The 17,310-nt window shown below is 33.5% G+C and overlaps 1 protein-coding gene and 1 long non-coding RNA gene across 2 annotated transcripts; one reads left to right on the top strand and one right to left on the bottom strand.

Annotated features, from left to right (window-relative positions):
- Nucleotides 1-3,025: 3,025 nt before the first annotated feature.
- LOC120263297 (nudix hydrolase 16, mitochondrial) lies at nt 3,026-9,978 on the bottom strand. Its single transcript, XM_039271163.1, has 4 exons — nt 9,695-9,978; nt 7,689-7,803; nt 4,864-4,947; nt 3,026-3,489 (listed from the first exon to the last, which is right to left on the bottom strand). Exons 1-4 carry the CDS (start codon nt 9,763-9,765, stop codon nt 3,199-3,201), a joined length of 561 nt encoding a protein of 186 aa, XP_039127097.1. The 5' UTR covers nt 9,766-9,978; the 3' UTR covers nt 3,026-3,198.
- Nucleotides 9,979-13,917: 3,939 nt separating this feature from the next.
- LOC120263292 lies at nt 13,918-15,564 on the top strand. Its single transcript, XR_005537038.1, has 3 exons — nt 13,918-14,130; nt 14,932-14,992; nt 15,292-15,564. It is a non-coding gene; the product is annotated as an uncharacterized LOC120263292 (long non-coding RNA).
- The last annotated feature ends 1,746 nt before the right edge of the window (nt 15,565-17,310 follow it).

A 17,310-nucleotide genomic window follows, 5' to 3' on the forward strand; every position in this document is an offset into this window, starting at 1 on the left:
CAATAAGTCTCTCATTTATTACTTTTTTAGGTGGTGAAACCCTTGCAAAGGCAAGGCACTTGTAGAGGAATAGAAGATTTTTTCTATTTTTCTAACTGAAAGCTTGTGAGTGGATTGTGTTTTATTTTATCGTATTTGCAAACTATGGTTTGTTACGGCTTTGCTATATATTTACACCTATATAGCTATATATGCGAGTTCTTTTGCCGAATATGCTTAAAATGCTATTTGGTTCAAGTGAGTACATTATGACAATTTGAATCTATTTTGTTGATGATTATCAATCTTAATAAGGGTTTACTTATATTGTTCTCTCTTTAGATTTTTATAAAATTCTTGAGAATACTTGATGGTATGTTTTCAATATGGAAATGGGAATATGTGTGAGTGTGCGAGTGTGTGTGTGTGTGTGTGTGTGTGTGTGTGTGTGGCACCAGGATCATGTTTCAAATTACATATATATATATATATATAAATTGTTTGTGATTGCATGATGATTTCATTGGTGACGGGGAGCCTAGGGCTCTACCTACTACAGTAGGGGTCCTCACTGGTCCGGCTTATTGAGAGGCGGCGAAGGTGACCGGTATATTTAAACCCATTTAGGAGGCGTGGAGAAAACTTAATAGGGAATACTGGTGTGTGCCTTTAGTAAAACTGAGACGCCATAATTCACCACATGTGTGGTCTCAGTGGCTAATGCCAAGGGTAGCAACCTTGGTGGGCTAGGACTAGTCGCGGGCACTACTAGGTTCAGTCTAAATTTTTGGAAAATCCTCTAAATTTGTTTATGATTTCTCTTTGTTGTTCCTATCTATTTTTAGATTTGATATTTAATATACATATACATATATATATATATATATATGTGTGTGTGTGTGTGTGTGTGTGTGTGTGTGTGTGTGTGTGTGTGTGTGCGCGCGCGAGTGTTTTGTAGTTTTCCTAGTTTATATGAAATTGTTTATTTTGTTACTTGCTTATCCACTCACTGAGTAACTTTCTTACTCATAATATCTCCTTCTTATATTTTTTTTAGGCTAGCCCTCTTAGCTTAATGTGTAATTGTACTAAGTTCTTCAACATCTCGATTCGCCTGCATTGTAGATTGACTTTTATTTGGTATTGTAGTGGGGGACTTACAAGGGTGATTTGGAATTTATATTTTTATCTTCATCGTGTGAACTTGTGTAATTTCTATACTTGGAACTTATTTCATGTGTAAACTTTTTTTGGCCCGATAGTTTGAGAAAATCCCTATATTTTGTATTTTCTATTGATTTACAGAAAACTTGTTCATAGGATATCAGTAGCCTAGTGATGTCTTGAAGCGGTGAATTTGTTCATCACCTATTTCAAGATATCATGGCGGTTGCCAAGTGATTGGCTTTGGGTCAGGACGTGACAAAAATAGTCAAGATATGATGCAAAATGAAGAGTAAACATGCTATCAAATAGGTCAACATCACAAATCAAAAAAACCACAACATACTAGATCAGGGAGAAATGCCTGATTGTAGAAAAAAAGATGAGGGGGGGTGATCCTACAATAACAAAGCAATGAAGAGTTGATTGCTTCGAAAGAGATAGAAGAGAACAACCAATTTAGGCAACCCAAACCTATAACATAAAAAGAAAAAAAAATCATCACAAAGTGAAAGAAAAAAACCATAGCAAAATAGATTAGGGAGAAATGGCTGGATGTGGGAGAAGGGGATGATCTTACAACAACAAAGTAATCATGGGTTAATTGCTTCAAAAAGAGACAGAAGACAACAACCAAATTTAGTTGACCAAGACCTAAAATTGTAAAAAAAAAAAAATGCAAAAGTAGGATTAAACACGCAATCAAAGAGATCAACATCACAAATCGGGGGGAAAAACTATACACAACATATTAGGGAGAAATAAATCAATGTAAGAGAAAAGGGGGTGATCATATAATATCAAGGTAATCATGGGCTAATCGCCATGAAATAGATAGAAAAACAATAGATTTAGGCCACCAAGACCTGAATCTTTAAAAAATAATATAAAAAAAAACATTGAAGTAATACTCCAAATTGAAACATACTATCAAACATATTGACATAAAAAAATATTAAAAACAAACCAAACCTAATAGCAAAGAAGATCTAGGAGAAATGGCTAGCTTAGGAAAAGAGGAGGGTTGATCTTATAGCAACAAAACTAGATCAATGTTGATGAGATCGTGAAGCTAGAAGGAGATGGTGATGTAGCGAAGAACCAATGGATAAGTGAGGGCAACGAACGCAAAAGAAAGCTAGAAGACGATAAAGGAGAGCATTTGGTAAGGGAAAGGGAGACAGACCAGAACCCTAGGAGACATCGAGGGAAAAGTTTGGAAGTGGGTGATCACAACAAAGGCAATTGGTATCACGAACCAAACTTCACACCTCACCCCCGGGGAAAAGAAAAGGCCGAAGAAGACTTCAGGGTTTTTTCTCATAAAGTCAAGGAGGGAAGTAAGGGGGAATTGGAGTTGTCAAATCAAATAGTTTAGACTCAACTTCAGTGAACCAAAAACACTGAAATGTCTTTTCAATCCCCACTTCAACTACTTCACCCCAAATGAAGTGAAACACACCCTAAATATCATAAAATTTGCATTTGAGTATTTGAGTTTGCTTATCCAAACGCTTAGTATTCAACAACATTGGAGAAGTAACTGCACCAATAAGTTCTTAATTTACAAAGGCATCCGTAACTTCTCTGAAAAGGATGTGGTCAACCTAACGTTGTACTGGTTTTTGATGGCGTCCTAAAATGATTCTAATGTGTATAATAAGATTTTGATGTTGATATAATCAGGTTATTGATAAACATATAATGTGGTGACGATCATGTGCTTTGATGGTAGTCGAATGCTTCTATATTCAGCGCGGATCACCTTCATCATCTTAAGTTAAATTTCTGTTTCATTTTTGTAAGGAAAAATGAAACATAAAAGAAATAGAAGCATACAAATGGCAATCAATGGAACAAAAATGTTATCTAATAGCTAGAATCTTACTTAACATAAACAGAACACAGGTTCAAAGTGAACAAATGAAAAACAACTTTGAGCCTGCTGAAAAACTTCACTTCAAAAGAACAATCGACATCATTCTTGTATTTCCTTAAGCTAGAAGAACAAGAAAAAGGGAAAAAGAAAAAAGAATTGCCAGGGTTTATGACTATCTATCTTGTAGAGGAAGCGACAGAAATGGGGTCGTCATCCTCTTCAACTCCAAAAACCTTGTTAGCATGCCATTTGGAGAATGCCTTGAGTGAGTCCTCCATCCATTTATGTCTGCATTGTTCCAAAGCTTCAGGAATAGTAATCCATTGTCTCTCTCGAGTACTCTGCTCCGGCCATGAGCAGAGCTCCTCCTTGACAAGCAAAGCATACATTGCAGCTTTGCACCACCCTTCCGGGCTGAACTCGTCCTGGTGACTCCTGCTCTTGAAGCAATAGTCTCCCAAGAATTTCTGGATTACAACATGATTTTGTTCCGTTGTGAGATAAAGAATTATTTGACTAGGACATGTATTGATTCCATCAGACAAAAGAAAGAGTAGTTATCTTCTGACAATATTATACGATAACTGACAATATTATACATCCAAAGAATTTCTAGAAGGCAATGTTTAATTTGGTAGCATATCAGCCATGCAAAAAATAGAAAATAAAAATTAAAGGATGGAACAATACTATTCCAGGTGATGCTGAGATGAAAAGCCAAGTAGCACAGTTCCAACCAATAAAAGATAAACCAAGAACCAAGTGGCTAGCATTAAAAAGGGTCGCTCTATTGATTTTAGTGGCCTACATCTATGAATATGGATTTCTGAACACCATGGTGCTGACATAAAAATTGGAGAAAGGATAAGATCTAGAAAGTGGTGTGCACGAAAAGACAAAAGGGAAAGAAAAAAAGGTACCAAAGAAACCACAAACACATATTTTTGGCAAAGTAGATTCTCATATCATAGCAATTTAAATTAATGCTTATGGTGTAACAGATGTCGGGTCATAATCAAAATAATGGAACTCATGCGGGTCTCAGATAGAAATCTTTACAACAAAGGCAAAAAGGATATTGAAGTAAATGGTTATTGCCCAGAGTATAACTTGGATTCCAATTCAGAAGTGGTTAACATGTAGATGAACTCCATTACGTGTTAGAAAAGCCCATCTAATTACCAGTCATAAAGGATTTTCATTATAAAAAGAAGAAAAAAAAGAAGCTTATACAAGGAGTGCTCGCCAAAGTGCATATTTTACCAAAAGTCAACCAGACATTTCATTAACAATCTCAACTTGCACAATATCTATTTCTGTTTCACCAAAGGAAAGTAAATAGTTGTAATATTAAAGAATTATGGGCATAACATAGTTGAACACAGGTCATTCGACATAATTCTTCTACGTTAGTGATTCCTTAACTCCAAGTAGTTTAACTGATAAACCAAAAGACATATTCTAAAGCATAGGGCACAGAAGACCCAAACTTCAAAGGCAATTCATGAACAATGGTCAAAAGTTGACCAAAGTGTATACCAGTAAATGCCGAACAGGATACTTAGTTGTTTATCAACAGCCAAGACATCACCTTTTTAAGCATCAAGCATTAGCAACAACTGAAATGTATGTTAACCTTGTAGATCATAGGTACTTTGTTAAAAACATTACTAGCATTTACACACATAGCCTTCCAATTCAATCCAAAGGTATTAAACCAAGCATATATAAATAATTGTCTTGTCAGGTTTCAACCAGAGTTAGTAACTTAGTACTTTGGTGCAGAAAATTAACATACTCATAATGCATAAACATATCAAAAGGTTGATGCTTGTCTTTACCATTAGATCTCCTCGAACCCCTGCTTCTTCAATAGCCTCTCTTACAGCTGCCTGTTGAACTGTTTCATCATTCTCCCATCCTCCCTGAAAGGATGCAAGTGCAAGACAACAAGGATAAGTCCAATTTTAAAGACATTTCTGTTTTTGAATCAACTTAGATTCCTGCAATCAAATTATTAAAATAAAAAAATAACCAACAAAAACTAGCTCAATAATGTAAATTGAGCAAAAATCATAAATACTATATTGAGGACATGAATATAATGAATTCTGGAAACTATAATCATAAATTCCCATTGATTTCCTTATCCAATGTACCCAAGGAAACTCCAATACTATGAATATAAATAAATGAAACATTCACATGAAAAGCAATAGTGTTGCTCCTGTGTATGGACATGAATAAAATCATGAATTACAGATGGTGGACAAGTCAAAACATCTAACACCATTGAATCCCTCTGATTCTAGATTCCTCCGGAGAACACTATTCAGCATTCCTTCAATAATAGGAATGTGTATTATAACCAGCTAAACACAAAAATTCTGAGTTGAACCACATTAGAAGTGCCAGTTTGGTTCACTTTAGTTTAATGAGTAATAGTTTTGTTTAAGGTTTAGAAAACTTCAAAAACTGAACAGAACCTGGCAAACTAATTAAATTATATATATACAAATCCAAAGTCCAAGGCGCATTAACCATTCCAATTGATTATTGATTTAATACACTGATTTTCCAAGACATATGGACTCTTAAAAGACTTCAGTTCACTCTAAAGGAATATATATAGTGTACTACGTAGCAATCCACTACCATTTGAACAAAAGCATTCTGGTTCATTTGTTTTCTTTAATTAGTTCAGTTCAGTTATGTATTTAAAAGAAAAACAGTGTTTACTTCAAAAAATTTGGCATAACCATAACGATTCAACCAGCGAACAACCCACCAACATGGGAACTAGAGCTAGAAAGATATCTTAATGCTTTCCGCTTGAATATCTTCTATTAGGAAGATTACCTCCAATAATGATCATAAAGAAATTGTGGCCTACAATAAGGTAGAGAGAGAGAGAGAGAGAGAAAAAGGAAAGTGATCATTCAATACAGTACTCCTTTGATTTAACCAAATTTTAAGAAAATGAGTTTCTTGAAACTAAATAGTAGCTCAAAAGGGCCACATAAGCCGGTGAGCTTATATAACCGGGTCAAAGCCAAGCTTCTTATGCTAGCAACTGAATCAAGGCATCAAGTAGATAAATAAGCCAACCACTTAAGCTAGTAGCCATAATTATGTTCAGACGAGGTTTACTTGAACCTCTCAGAAATCCTCTTTCATTATGGTATGTATATATAATTAATGTTATATTAACAATTTGGAAGGGATAAGTGGGGGCATAAATGTCTCACATATCAAGATAGAGATAAAATAATTTCCTCTATCAAAGTTACAGCCCAATCATAATCGTGGAGACAAAAAGACAATGATTTAATCATAGGCCAAGCAATTATAAAAAGATGACTAGACCACATGTGGCTCATGGCTCTATAATGAGGACTTTAAAATTAAATAATGCCTCAAAGGAAAATCTGCACAAATATGAGTAATTTTTTTTTCAAAAAAATCAATTTTATGATGCAAGAATTTCAATAAGAAGATGCAGCATATTAATATATTGTCGTGATTTTTGAAGCTAAGATCTTGTTGAAAAAATAGGAAAATGATTTAAGCAGTTATGCTAAATTTGTGAGTGCCTCCCTATAATGGAATACAGTCGGCAGATAAAGCATAAAGAACACAAGCATATTTGCGCAATGTGTAAATAAAAATAGCTACATAGAAAATGAACAACTCCCGCAAAAACCCATGTAAACGGTAATTAATATGCCACAAATAGCTATTGCATGAGCTATGAATTGAAAGCAGAAAATTCTTACGTAAATAATAAGATCTCCTACTGAAACTGTAGAACTAAAACAAATTTTGATTAACTTAAAATTTCAACTATGGTAATAGTCATCCAGTGACCACATTCAGAAACACTTAGAGAGAATAACAAATGTAAATAACTTATGCTGAACTGATACAAATAATCTGGGTTTGGCATCTACAAATGGAACATTCATTAATTGGAGAGTACAATTTTCTACTGAAACTCTTAAGAACTCAGAGAGGTTCTCCTCTTCGCAAATAGCCTCATGCTCTTTCACAGGACAAGCCTGATAATCTGTGAATACATGTAAAATGTACCAGAATTTGAAACTTAAAACCAGTCTTCAATGTGTAAACAACGTAATATGCATAAATGTCACATACATTTAAGCCAATCTTATTCTTATAAAGTTAGGAATATGGTTAGCCGCTTACTAATTTTTAAATAATCATTTTTTATTAAGAACCAATAAAACCTCCCACAAACCAAATAAAATGGGTGGTGATAGATTTGAATTAAAGTAACAAATAAGTATAATAGAATCATATTGTTGTATGCATTGCCTAACAGGCATGAGATATTTCTGATTCAGCTTAAGAGAAACATTATTAAGTAGGATTCTTCGTGTGGACTTTTATGATTTTTTTTTAATTTATTCATTAATTTGTTTCAAGGAAAATCATACGTCCTTGCGGAAGGGATCTACAACTGGCTTTTCCCCAATGTTGACATAAAAGGTGGCAGTAGAGAAAAATAAGAATCTATATTGATTAACTTGTCTAAATATGATTGTAAGGTAAGGAAAACTGCACTAATCTTCATTAGCCATCATTTCGCTTTGTACTTTCTTTTTGTTTTATGTGATGAAACCAATGCCAGTCATAACTATTTTACCTTTGGAAATAGAAGACCGGGTCCACTTTGTGAGTTAATCATAAGAACTTCAACGATCTTCTTGGGCTCATCATCAGTACCATCATCCCAGTCTCTATATTTAAATGGTATGCACCTGTGAAATGTTCCATGCGTCAATAGATGCAGTATAAATAAAATAATAAATATGTCAATATCGGATGAAAACTCAGTGGCGACAAGGGCAAAGTCCAGTAAGATATTTCATAGTATATAGTGTAATCATCTAGTAAAACTAATATAAGAAAAGCATACTAAAACCTTCCTCTTTCCGCAATCATTATCAAGCCTCGACTGTTTACTAGTTACTCAAGGGAAAGCGGCATTGCCCACATGGATATCAGGAGGGAATGCAAACTTTGTTAATGCCTTCATATAAAATATGCACAAGAAGCAAAAAGTAAACAAAGCAGTTGATTCTCGTGATCCACATGAAGAATAAGTGAAGCATGGAAATTGTCTTCAGAAGAAACCGATTGATTGCTTGCCTAAATGGATTGCTAAGAGAATTTCCAAAGTTATTGACATTTAGTGTCACAAATTAGGAATTTAACATATTAAAAACTTTTCTGATAAACAAGGCATGTATTGATTAAACTGATTCTGCACTTAATGAAAATAAGCGGCAGTTAAGTAATTTATAGGTCAAGTTTAATGCTAAGCAAACTGCCATACCAAAGAATTAAGCATTTCATCATAGCAAAAACATCAAAGAGGACATTGTTTCAATTTTCCAAAACATAACCTGCTGTTGCCACTTCTTATATCCTGCACAGGTTTATATGTTAAGTCAATAATCTGTCAAATCCAACAAAAACAATATTGTACAAAATGATACCAGATGTTTTCAAAATCATCCTAGTGTTTATTTCCCTAGTTCATTAGTCTGGCTTCTGCAAATTACTCACACTTTCATGAAATCCACAGGATGAAATGTCAGCAGAAGTCAAATTTTTAGGTGTCAGACTATCAGTAACATTTACTAATTCGACAATTACGAAAAGTATTTTGGTATTTGTAACCATTAAATTGCGCAAACAAGTCAGTCACATCACAAAACTTACAAATCTTCAGTATGATAATAATGCAGAGAATCTATGTTAGTGTGTGTAAACATTAAACTGCGCAGAGGAGCTATGTTAGTACATGTAAATGTTAATTGCACAAACAAGTCAGTCACATCACATAACTTACAAATCCTTAGTAAGATGACAATGCAGAGGATCTTTAAGTTAGGGCAGTAAATGGTACCCTTTGTCCAAGAAGAACCAGATGTAACCCTAAAAATGATCCTTACAAACTATAAAATTACTTTCAACTGATTTCATATCCAATACATGACAAGAACCAACAAGTTCCCAATCAAGAATTAAATATCAAGACGTACAATGGCTCATTATCCTTGAATCATGATACAGAACAGTATCCATGAGACAAGAACCCAACTTGATCAACAAGCCCTCCTCCATTGCCAATCATTCTCAAAAATTCGGAACAAAGAGACCATCCAAATCGGATCTAAATTTCCAAGTGAAGATAAAATTCACAATCAAAACATTTGTGAACATTAAAATTCCCAAAACAAAAATTAAAATAATCATAGTATAAAAAACACATATACAAAAATCATGGTTAAAAAATATATAAATAAATAACAGAGTCCAAATCAATTCCAACCAATGGAATTAAAATAACAGGGCGTGCATGAATCACACAAATGATGCTATCAAATCGACAATGACAGCAGCAACAAAAAATAGAAAACAACAACAACAAGACATCATAAACAGGAAAAAAAAACACACACAATAAAAATTTCATCTTTAAAAAAAAAAATAAGAAGATCAACAATAGGGAGCAAGCAACTACACAAATAAATAAACAAAACAAAAAAGAAATAAAAACAACAACATCAACAAGAACACACACACATACACAAACAAGCAATAAAAAAGAAGAAAAAAAAGAGGGATGGATTGAGGGAGGACCCTGCGATGAGGCGAAACCCGTCCTGGTAGCGTTGCTGATGCCGACCCGTGCGGGCCACCAAATCAGACATGCTCGCCGCTACCTTTTCCACCAAAAGACAGAGCCACCACCCAAGAAGCTGGTCCTGCTAAGCTTGCGCCATCACCCCCATATCCAATGGCGAGACAGCGACAAGGGCCATGCGCGAAGGGAGAAAGAGACAGAGATGAAGGGAGATGGAGAAGAATAAAGAATGAAAAACAAAGAGAGAAAGCCCGAGATACACAAGAGATGGAAACAAAAAGGAGTTGGCACAAACAAGACTTGGGTAGGGACCGTAGGGTAGGGGTAGGGGCAGGGGTAGGGTGAGATTTGGGTGGGGCCCATTTTGGATGGGATGGGATGGGATCGGATGGGCCGGATTGTGCGGAGGGATCGATAAATGTTTCGCCAGATTTGTTGCTGTGAGTCTTGGAAAGGGTAGGGTCCAGCCTCCACGTGCTCTTCTTCTTCTATCAATTTCTTTTATTATTATTTTATTTTAAACAAATGTCAATTTTGTAAATAAGTAAATGTTCATGAAGTATGATGTTTTTTTTTATAAATAAGATCTTAAAATTATGGATAACAAAGGGTAAAATATGGATAAAGTATACTAAAATTTTTATTCGTACCCGTAATTCCTATCTTATACCCGTATCCTTACCCATACCCTTACCCACAGGGTATAGGTATACCCGCAGGGTACCCGCTTACCCATTGTTCAAATTATCAAATTAAATTTAAATATAAATTTAAATAATAATAATAATAATACAATGTTTAAACACGTGTTCATAAATTCAAAATTATAAGTTGATATATATTTGTTTATCTTAAATTATATAATCATATAAAAGTTATACGTAACAAATTAATTTATACAAAATAACAAGTTTGTTGATTTTTATTGGCATCTATTTAGGACTCAATGCTAACTCTATCTTTTTTTTTGTTTATTGTTTAACTATCTTGGTTTTTGTTTTAAATTTTAAAATATATCTTGGGTAAATTGTGGGTAAATATTTAGCTTAATAAAAAAATTATATATATATATATATATATATATATATACATGAGGGTAAGGGTATGGGTACGGGTAAAACCAGTACTCTCTTCAAAGGGTAAGGGTATGGGTAAGGGTACGGGTAGGGTAGGGGCATACCCTTACCCGACTCATACCCGCTCAAAAATGACAGGCAATACCCTTGCCTGTACCGGTACCCGATCAAAGAGGGTAATTTGTACCCGGTCAAAGAGGGTATTACTCTCTTTGACTGAGTACGGGTACGGGTATACCCATCGGGTAGGGTACAAATTGACATCCCTACTTGAAATACCATAACATAATATAAGATTACCTCAAAGTTTATCTTTTTTTTTTAATTGTAAAAAATATAGCAAATGATTAATATGGTAAAAAAATGAACATATTACCCATGCTTTTTTTAAATTATGTTTGAATTCTAAAAAAATATTAAAAATAAATGAAGTTTAGAATGCATTTTTTTTTTCTACTAGTTGTTTATATTAGAGTCAGCCATTTATTCTTATTAGTCTATCACGTTTATTTTTGTTCTTTAACTGCTCAAATTCTAACTGTTCAAATTTATTAAATATCTTTATCCGGCCACTAGCTGCTTATTCATTTTGATTGCTTTCGTAATTAGTTAGAATCACTAATTGGTCAGTAATCTCTTAAGGGTCAATTAGCGTCACCAACAAGGTCACCATCTTTTAGAGGGTTGGTTTAATATTTCATCTCTTACCATGTTAATTAGAGTCACTAGCAAGTCAGTCTTTTCTTAGGGGACAATTCAGATTTATTCACTATTTAATCTTGAATCCCCATCATCTTAACCACAAACCCATTTAATACAATTTGTTTAAAATTAAATTTTTATATATTTGAAACTATATTTTGTTACAATCTTAAATCTTAAAATTTTTTTTATAATACTTCTTCTTTAGCTATCCATATTCATTCCTTAGTTAGAGTCATTAGCTAATTATCTATCTATTAAGGAGGACCAATTTATGTTCATTTCTTACTGGGTAATTTAAAGTCACTAGTTGGTTAGCTATTTCTTAGGGTTTAATTAGAGGGGGCAGTTAGTTAGAGACACTAGCTCACTAGTTGGTTAGCTATTTTTTAAAATCAATTAGTTAGAGTCAATACCAGGTTAGCCATCTCTTATATTCATTCCTTATCATTTGGAGTCACTATTATAGTTAGTTTGTTCAAATCCCAACATCTTAACCACCAAGTCATTCAATATAATTTATTTAAAAGTAAATGTTTTAAATATTTAAACACACAATTCTAATAATTTTAAATACATATTTCGTTCCTTAACTAGTTAGCTATCTTTTGGGGGTGAGTTCATATTCATTCCTTGCATGCTGATAGTCATTATTTGGTTAGTGGTATATCTCTTAGGAGTTACTTCATATCCATTCTTTAGCTGGTCATTAAAAGTCACCAGCGGGTTTGCGATCTTTTAGGGGTAAGTTTAGATTCATTCTTTACATGGTCATTAATTAAGAGGTACTAGTTGGTTAGTGATCTATTAGGGGTTGATTCATATTCATTTATTACTTGATTTTCTAGAAACACAAGTAGGTTAACCATCTCTTACAAGTTAGTGTATCTTCATTTCTTAACTAGTACTTACTACCTTGTTAGAAATCTCTTGAGTCAATTTATAATCATTCCTTACTTAGTCATTTAGAGTTATTAATAGGTTAGTTGTCTCTTAGGTCAGTTCCTATCTATTCTATACTAGGGTCATTTAGAGTCACTAACAAGTTAACCATCTTTTTGTCTCTAAGCGGTTTATTTGTAATCAATCCTTATCTAGTTATTTTGAGTCAATTCCTAGTTAGCCATCTTTTAGAAGTCAAGTCATATTTATCCCTTATATGGTCATTTAGAGTTATTAGCTGGTTAGTGATCTCTTAGAAAAAAATTGCAATGAAACCCTAATATCTTAACCACTAAGCCACTCAATATAAATTTTTTAAAGTTAAATTTTTATATATTTTGGGCTATATCTTTCAATATTATAACTCTTCAAAGAATTTGCTCATAGTTTTACCTTAGTTATTTATATTCATTCTTTACTTGATTATGGTTTATCTCTTTGGTGTTACTTCATATTTGTTCTTTACCAAAGCATTTAGACTCACTAATAGGTTAGATTACCTAGTTAGTTAGCTATTTCTTAAGGATCAGATCATATTCATTCTTTACTTACTCAACCATTTCTTAAGGATTAGTTCATATTCATTCTTTACCTAGTCGCAATCTCTCAAGGGTTAGTTCATATTGATTACTTAATTATTAATTTATTAGTAGTTAGTTCGTATTCATTCCTTAGTTGATTAATTAGAGTCGCTAGCTAGTTAGTGATCTCTTGACGGTTACTTAGAGTCATTTGTTGTTCCTACTAATCCATCCTTGTTAGATCCACAAGCTTGTTAAACTCACTTTTATTTCTTTTCCTTCTTCTTTCTCCCCACCATCTTAACTCATGCCCCTACCATCTTAACTCATGCTAGAAGAATGAGCATTGTTAATAGAGTTCTACAACAAATATAATATAAAAAGAAGGGAAAAGTATGAAAAGAGAGAAGAGGAAATACATAAACACAAGAAGAAAAAAGAGAAGCACAATAAAATAACATGCCCAAGAAGAAGAAAGAAAATAACAACAAGAAGAGGAATAATTACAAAAAAGCGGGGAAAAACAAAGAAGAAGAAGAAGAAGAAGAAGAAGAAGAAGAATGAGAGAAAAGAAAAAGAAGATGGAACATGGGTACTTTTGGCAATATAAAAATTAAAAAAAGTTGGTTTGATATCTAAAAGGACTATGAGGAATTTTAGGCGAAAGTAGGGATCTATTGGTCATTAAAAATGACTTAGGGTTCATTTAGCCAATGAGAATTTCCATGGACTGTATGGTAATTTTCCTTTTTTTATTTTTCAATTAAAAATATTTCCAAAACATGTTTTCACATTCATTTATAAGATAATTTTAAAAAAAAATGATAAAAATTTAGTTTTGATAAAACGCTTTCTATCTTTCTCAAAAACTAATAACTTGTAATATTCACCATTGTGTTGACCGAGCTGACTGAAGCTTTGGATACCCGACAAGCCCTCCCCCATATGTTTGGCATTACTACCGAAAATTGTGGATCTGGTTAAGGCTTAATCTTGGATTAGTGAAGGTATGATTGAAGCTGAAATAATTGAAGGCTAGTTTCCTTTTCAAAGCATTCTTCTCCTTCAAAGCAATCCAACCTTTCCCTTGGAGGTTTCAGCGATCGAAGAAGGCAACAGCTCGGTTCTTCTTTTTGGAAGTTCGGTGATTGAAGACACCTCCCCTCCAACGGCTCACTGGAAAGCTTGGAGGTAGGCCTTGCTCTTGTAGAAAGTTCTGGCTCATGCCTAAGCTTGCTTCCATGGTTCTTGTTTGCTCCTCCATGTATTAGAGCTTGGTTCTTTTTTTGTCAAAGCTTTGTATAATTTTTATAATGTTGGCAGTGATGTTAGGGTTGGTTTTTATTAGTAGCGTGAATTTTGTGTGTCTTGTTTTGCTTAATGGTGATTGAATCATGTTGGTATTTGTGTTTATTATCTTGGTTTATTATCTTGGTTTATTATATTTTTGTATAAGCATGCATGTCCTGCAAAATCCTTACCTCTCTTAAAGATGTTCATTCTTGATAAAATCATTTTCACATGAGGATGTGAGCTTACAACCAGCTGGGTGTAAATCATTTATAATTCTAAACACTTTTGTATGCATGACATCCTATAAACATGCATTTTAGTGATGTTTTGAAGCTTTGGTTGGCCATGAAATCTTGAATTTTTTTATTATCATTTTGTAATTAGGAAGAATGTTTGACTGAATCCACTTTGAAAAGACATGGTCTTAAAATGCTTGTTCTTTTTATTTTATATTATTTGGTGTTGTTGAATTAATGTTGTGGTTTAAGTGAGTGGATGTTTAAAAATTACCATATTTTCCGATTCATCCTCTTTGGTTTTTAATTGTTTTGATATATTTATAAGTTTTGATTTTTTTAAGTCTTGTGTATTGGAGTTGTTGATTACTTAGTTTGACCCTCTTCAGGCCATGGGTTTTAGTTGTAAGTTTAGGCCCGGCCCAAGGTTTGTAATCTAAGTATAGCTTCTTTTGTTGAGTAGATCTTGTAATGAGCCTTAATTCGCGGCATTTGGTGAACCCAACTCCGTAGCCTAGAACCAGGTAGGCTCTCGCACTTGTATAACTCTGCATTCCTAGTGTGTAGTTAATTTTATAATAATTTAGAAATTTATTTATTTATTTATGGAAATATGGTATTATTTTTGTTAGTATTTCTATTATTATTATATTGTTTGTTATTTATTTATTTATTTATTTTAAATATTTTGATAAAGTGATTTATGTGGTAATTCTCCGTTTGTACTCTGTATTTCAATATTTTTTCAAGTGCATCTCCATTCCTGGCAATTTGCCCAACTAGGAGGAGTAAGTCCTAGCCATGTGCACATGTTTTTTTGTAGTAGCTCTATTGGACATCCATGTCAGCTCCGATTGCGATCGAAAATCCGGCTTCGGTTGTTGATATTCTATCTATTCTGGCTTTATAGTCGAAGATCCAGCCTCGAGTTGTTAATTCTATTTATTAGTCAGGGAGATGTACACTTATGGTGTTTTATCATATTTTCTCTATTTTAATTAATTTATGTATTTCTGTCTATTATTTTACATATGTAGTTATTTTCTGTTCTCTGTTTGACTTTTTATTTCTATATATATAAATTTCTTGTTATATATTTTTTTCCCTCGTATTTTTGCGATCCTACTCGGCCTTTGTGGCTCATGTACTCTGTGAATTTCCTTTGCATGAAAAGATTAAGCTTAGGACTAGGGGTTGTTTTGAGGTCGTGTTCCTGTAGTTTGTTGTATGTGTGAGAGCTTTGTATTCCATTTGTGTTCCTGATTTATATCTGTTAAGTGTAGCACTGTATCTATGTAGGGATGCTAAAGTCCGTACTTAAATTATCTCTATGTATTATTATTAGTTTGTAATTCTGCCTTTTATTGCTTTCTTCTTGTCTGTTAGTGATATTTCTGACTAGATCCGAGATTTGAGGCCTTGCACCCAGTGGGACCCAGCCCTGTTGGATGCGGTCAATCGATCAGTGGACCCGACTTTGGGGCTTCCATTTATTATTTCTGTAGCACAATAGGTTTTTATGTTTATAAATTTAATGCCATGTTTTTTAGAAAAAATTTACCGGAGCTCTTCCCTTCTTTATGAAATCTCCAATCTATACCCTTATGTTTTTCCATATCTTCAAGCCATCCTTATTAAAAATTTGACTTTTAAATCTAATGGGTCTTTAATGGAGTTAACTTTGATGTGAATAAATTGGCTTTGAGATAGAATTCTAAAATCAAAAGGATGGAAGTTACCATCATGTCCTTAAACCTTTTAATTACTAGTTGCCCTTCACATCACAATGCTTTGCAACTCAAGAAGGTTATTTTTAAAATAGAAAAATAACTAGAGCTTCTCCCATATTTATGAAACCCTAATCAATCCCTCTACTTTCCTTAACTTCAATCTACCCCTATTTTTTAAAAACTGGACTTATAAGTTTAATAGGGTTAGTTTTCATTTGAAAAAGCTGGCCCATCTTTGTAACAGAATACTAAAATCAAAAGGAACTTACCTTCACATTATTAAAACCTTTTAACCACAAGCCTCCCTTTGAATCACTACTTTGTGGCTCAAGGAGGCGATTTTGAAAATCCCATTAGGGTCTTTTGTATCTATTTCTCTAGAGGGTTTATCAAGAATGATATGTATCCGCTAGATCATTTGGCGTATCATGAAGAAGATTTCATTGTGAAGAATCCTTATGTTCTCTTTTGAAGTTACGGTGCCATAAAAAGTTGTTAGTTGCCTTTAGAGATGGCAGCCCCTGAAAGAACTAATCTCTAGGACCGATAGTAGAGGAAGGTAATCCACCAACTATTTTCAAGAACAATAATATCGAATCTCTAGCCTAAATGTACAAAACCCCTTTGGGAGGGTGGGACAAAAGTAAGAATTTTTTTTTATACATTTTCTTGAGAGACATTGATTTTCATGGATTAATTGTTTTGGTAGTTAGGGTTTATCCTATTCTTAATTTGGGAATTTTGGGGTTCCTAGTTTTTATTTTATTATATATTTTTTAGTATTTTTTGCTCAAATATGTTGTGATAATAAATACATTAGTAATGTTAAGTCATTGTGATGAAATTCTCTGCATTAGATGGATGATTCCATGGGCTTCTAGAAGAACCTTCTACTAGGTTACCATGGCTAGGGAATCTCTTGCTTAGGCTTTAGGGCAGGAGCAGAGTAAATGATCAAGAAGAGAAAATGGTGTTTAGAAGAGGTTTTTGCTCCTCATACACGTGAAAGGTGAAGAAGGATGCTGGTGATGATGATGATGATGATGATGATGATGATGAGTTGCCTCTCACAAAAATAGATGCATCCAGCAATACTATGCATAAAATGACAT

The sequence above is a fragment of the Dioscorea cayenensis genome, chromosome 6 (assembly GCF_009730915.1).
Source record: "Dioscorea cayenensis subsp. rotundata cultivar TDr96_F1 chromosome 6, TDr96_F1_v2_PseudoChromosome.rev07_lg8_w22 25.fasta, whole genome shotgun sequence".
In the NCBI taxonomy this organism is placed as follows: Eukaryota; Viridiplantae; Streptophyta; class Magnoliopsida; order Dioscoreales; family Dioscoreaceae; genus Dioscorea; species Dioscorea cayenensis.

What these genes read in the sequence shown, in the direction of transcription:
- LOC120263297 (XM_039271163.1), bottom strand. Translation starts at nt 9,765, where the DNA reads ATGTCTGATTTGGTGGCCCGCACGGGTCGGCATCAGCAACGCTACCAG. An exon ending in GGGTTTCGCCTCATCGCAGG is followed by an intron (nt 7,804 to 9,694) that starts GTCCTCCCTCAA and finishes AACATTTCACAG; the next exon opens with GTGCATACCATTTAAATATA. An exon ending in CCGGTCTTCTATTTCCAAAG is followed by an intron (nt 4,948 to 7,688) that starts GTAAAATAGTTA and finishes GCATCCTTTCAG; the next exon opens with GGAGGATGGGAGAATGATGA.